We start from the raw sequence: 3,193 nt of genomic DNA, 5'->3' as shown, positions 1-3,193 counted from the left end.
AGAAATTAAAAAAATGAAACAATGTTGGCAAATAGTATAAAATGTTCATCATTTCTGATTTTTTTTAATCTGTAAAAACGTTTGCGAATTTGAAAATATATTCACGATTTCAAATATGTTCAGGAGTTATTGTTTTTCATGATTTTCAAAAATTATTCACGATTTCATAAAAATGAGAGTGATAGTGTATCTCCATGATGGAGCAAAATATGATCATGATCATTGAAGATTATGATCATCTATAGTCGGACCCCTCAAACCCTCCTTAAACGTCCAGACAGGACGTCCAGTCACTGTCGATCACAAAAATCGACCCAGACGGGCCTCTCAAACCGAACTCGAACGCCCGGGCTGATCGGCACCCCTATTTCAATCCCAAATATGGGACAGATATGGGGGAGCCCGGGCGCACCGACACACCCATTTCCATCCCAAATATGAGTCTCAAAATGGGATGGGAGTGGCAACTCGTGTAAGCTCGATCTCCTCATCTTACTGTCATTTCGATATGTTCATGTGTTTTTCATTCTTGTGCTCATACGTATTTTTTATGCTAGGCGACGGTGACGGCCACTTTGTATCACAAGATCGAGAAGAGACCATTTACTTTTAGCCATTGTTGGCTCTTATTGGATGGCAAGCCAAAGTGACAACAAGTTGTGACCCACCTCAAGGCCGGGAAGAAAAAGAATGATGGCTCAATCTCCTATCAATTCATTGGGTTGGACGATGATGACAACGATGTTGTCGGCATCAAAGAAAAAACTATCGTGTCAAAGAATAACCGGTTACTCATGAAAACCAAGTGGGAGAAGGTAAAGAATGCTCGTGACGCCATGACTATAAAAATGTCGTTCACATAGACGAATATTTTTTCAACAAAGGAAAAAAAAGATACAAACTTATGTTGAACGCGCAAACAAACAAATGAAGTGGGATCGGACAAAGGCAGAGAGACGGCTTTAAATTAAAAAGAAGAAAATGGAATAAGAGGATCAAGAGGCGGGGATTAAATATGAACTCCGAAGCCGAGAAGCAAGAGGCCGAACAGAGAGAGTATGTGTGATTATAGATGCTGTTAATGCAAGTTGTCAACAAAAATATTAAAAAAAAGGTCTCAACAGAAATACTAAGAAAGTAGTACTACAAGAGTTGTTAGGGATTTGTCACTCGCCGCGCTGCTCCCCGATATTCTCCACGTCCAAGAGAAAGTGGAGGAACGCCGCCCGCGAGGAACCTCCTTCTCCCTGCTTCCTCGTCGTCGTCCTTCTCCTTGGCGCCGTTGCCGACCAACGGCCCGACGCAGTACATCGGGGGCAGGGTCCGTCCTGGGACGCAGCGCGGGTCCCTGAGCGACTGCACCGCCCGGCACTCCAACGACTCGTACGTGTTCAGCAGGACGCCCATGGTCTCCGTGTTGCGCTTCCACATGTTGGTCATGGCCTTACACATCTCCTCCTCCGGGTGCTCGAGCAGCTCCCTGATGAGATGAGACGCCGGCATGGGCGGAACGCCGAGGAAATCGAGGGGCGTGTCCCCGATGTCCTTGAGGCCCATCCACCTGCCGGCGATCAGCGCGGGGAACTGTGTCATGACAGAGAGGAAGGAGGCGCCCGAGGCGAAGAAGGTGTAGACCGGGACGCCGAGCTTCGCGCAGACGTCGATGGCGGAGACGCAGAACATGTCGAGGACCAAGGAGTGCAAGCGTTCCCGGGGGATGGAGCGGAGGAAGGCTTCGAGCAGCTCGTTGTAGTCTTCCAGCAGCTGCAGCAGGTGGATGAAAGGGTGCTTGCCGTTGCCGGAGGCGGCCATGTCGGGGACAGGGAGGAGCGGCAGGACATGGAAGGAGATGGACGGGTTGGCGGCGGCAATGCGGTGGATGGCGGTGGCGCCCGAGTCGGAGGACTTGACGGGCAGCTCGATGAGCACCATGGTGACGTCGTAGCCGTGGTTGAGGAAGACGTGGGCGAGCTCCGTCATGGACCCGAAGTGGCCGACGCCGGCGCCTGGGTACAGGACGACGGTCTGCTTCATCTTGATTGTACGTGTAGGCTGGAAGATGGGTGGTGGACTAGCCGATATACAGAGGGAGTATATAGCTGCGTCGTGCCTTGCGGGCGAAGCAGTTTGAACCTAGAATAATATTAACACTTGCAATAACATAATGCTGCTATAAAGAGTTGATCCCCAATTCCACCTTGCATAACTCATTCGCGCAGCGAGTTGTTGAGAAGGTAACGATGCTTCCTGGTAGCTGCTTCGTAGCTTTGTAGCTGGCCTACCTTGACTCCGTGAGGAGGCAGACACTTCATGCAGGTCTGTATCTGCGGAGGAAACTGAACTTTTTTCACATTATTATATAAGTATTAAGTAAAACCTCTACCTGACATTGTTTGATGGTTTCTGCTTCAAATACAACATTGCGATCCAGTAATTTTCTCTAGCTTGCTGATTTGATTGGAAATCAAAACCAAAATGCATAATTTCAGACGCGTTGCTTGTTTATACAACTGGGTGTCAGAGCAACTCCAACCCCAACGATGACCGACTCATTTTTGGCATGCCCGCCCCGACATTTCATCAAACACGTAGTAGGCGGGGGAGCTCGCAGCGGCTGGGCGCGGGGAAGCGAGGCCGACGGCTGCAGAAGCACCAGTCCGACGCGGGTGCGAGGAGAGGCCGGCGTGCCAGCTCGAACCCCACGGCGGGGGCGGCACAGCGAGCGCGACGAGTATGGCGCGACTCAGCGCGGCTGGGCGCTTCCAGGCAATGTCGGGCCAGGAGCGGATGGGGGAGGCGAGTCGAGGCCGGGACGAGCGCCTGCGGGGAGGAGCTCCTGCGTCGGACGGCGACGGGAGGTACTAGCTTCTACGGGGACGGGCGCCGACGGGGAGGAGCTCCTGCGCGGGCCACGATGGCAGGGACGAACTGCTGCGCGCGACGCGCCCCGGTGGGAACGAGCTGATGCGTGCGACGTGCGCTGGCAGGGCCGAGCGCTTGCAGCCTTCACGTCGGCAGGGACGAGAGCGTGCGCGCGACGAGCGCCGACGGGAACGGGCGCCGGCAGGGATGGAAGCCTGCGCGCGACGGGTGCTAGCGGAGACGAGCGGCAGAGAGAGGCGGAGGAGAGATGTGATGCGTAGGTGGGTGGGCCAACGGAGAGAATAAACAGGAAAGAGAAGTGGGTCTGTCA

General features: G+C 53.1%; 1 protein-coding gene across 1 annotated transcript; it reads right to left on the bottom strand.

Annotated features, from left to right (window-relative positions):
* Window positions 1-1,061: 1,061 nt before the first annotated feature.
* LOC123397522 (anthocyanidin 5,3-O-glucosyltransferase-like) lies at window positions 1,062-2,097 on the bottom strand. Its single transcript, XM_045092049.1, has one exon. It carries the CDS (start codon window positions 2,032-2,034, stop codon window positions 1,156-1,158), a length of 879 nt encoding a protein of 292 aa, XP_044947984.1. The 5' UTR covers window positions 2,035-2,097; the 3' UTR covers window positions 1,062-1,155.
* Between the last annotated feature and the right edge of the window lie 1,096 nt (window positions 2,098-3,193).

The sequence above is a fragment of the Hordeum vulgare genome, chromosome 5H, assembly GCF_904849725.1.
Source record: "Hordeum vulgare subsp. vulgare chromosome 5H, MorexV3_pseudomolecules_assembly, whole genome shotgun sequence".
Taxonomy (NCBI): Eukaryota; Viridiplantae; Streptophyta; class Magnoliopsida; order Poales; family Poaceae; genus Hordeum; species Hordeum vulgare.
The sequence above is the reverse complement of the archived record's forward strand: the minus strand, read 5'-3'. Positions and strand labels throughout refer to the sequence as shown.

Coding starts and splice junctions, on each gene's coding strand:
- LOC123397522 (XM_045092049.1), bottom strand. CDS start 2,034: ATGAAGCAGACCGTCGTCCTGTACCCAGGCGCCGGCGTCGGCCACTTC.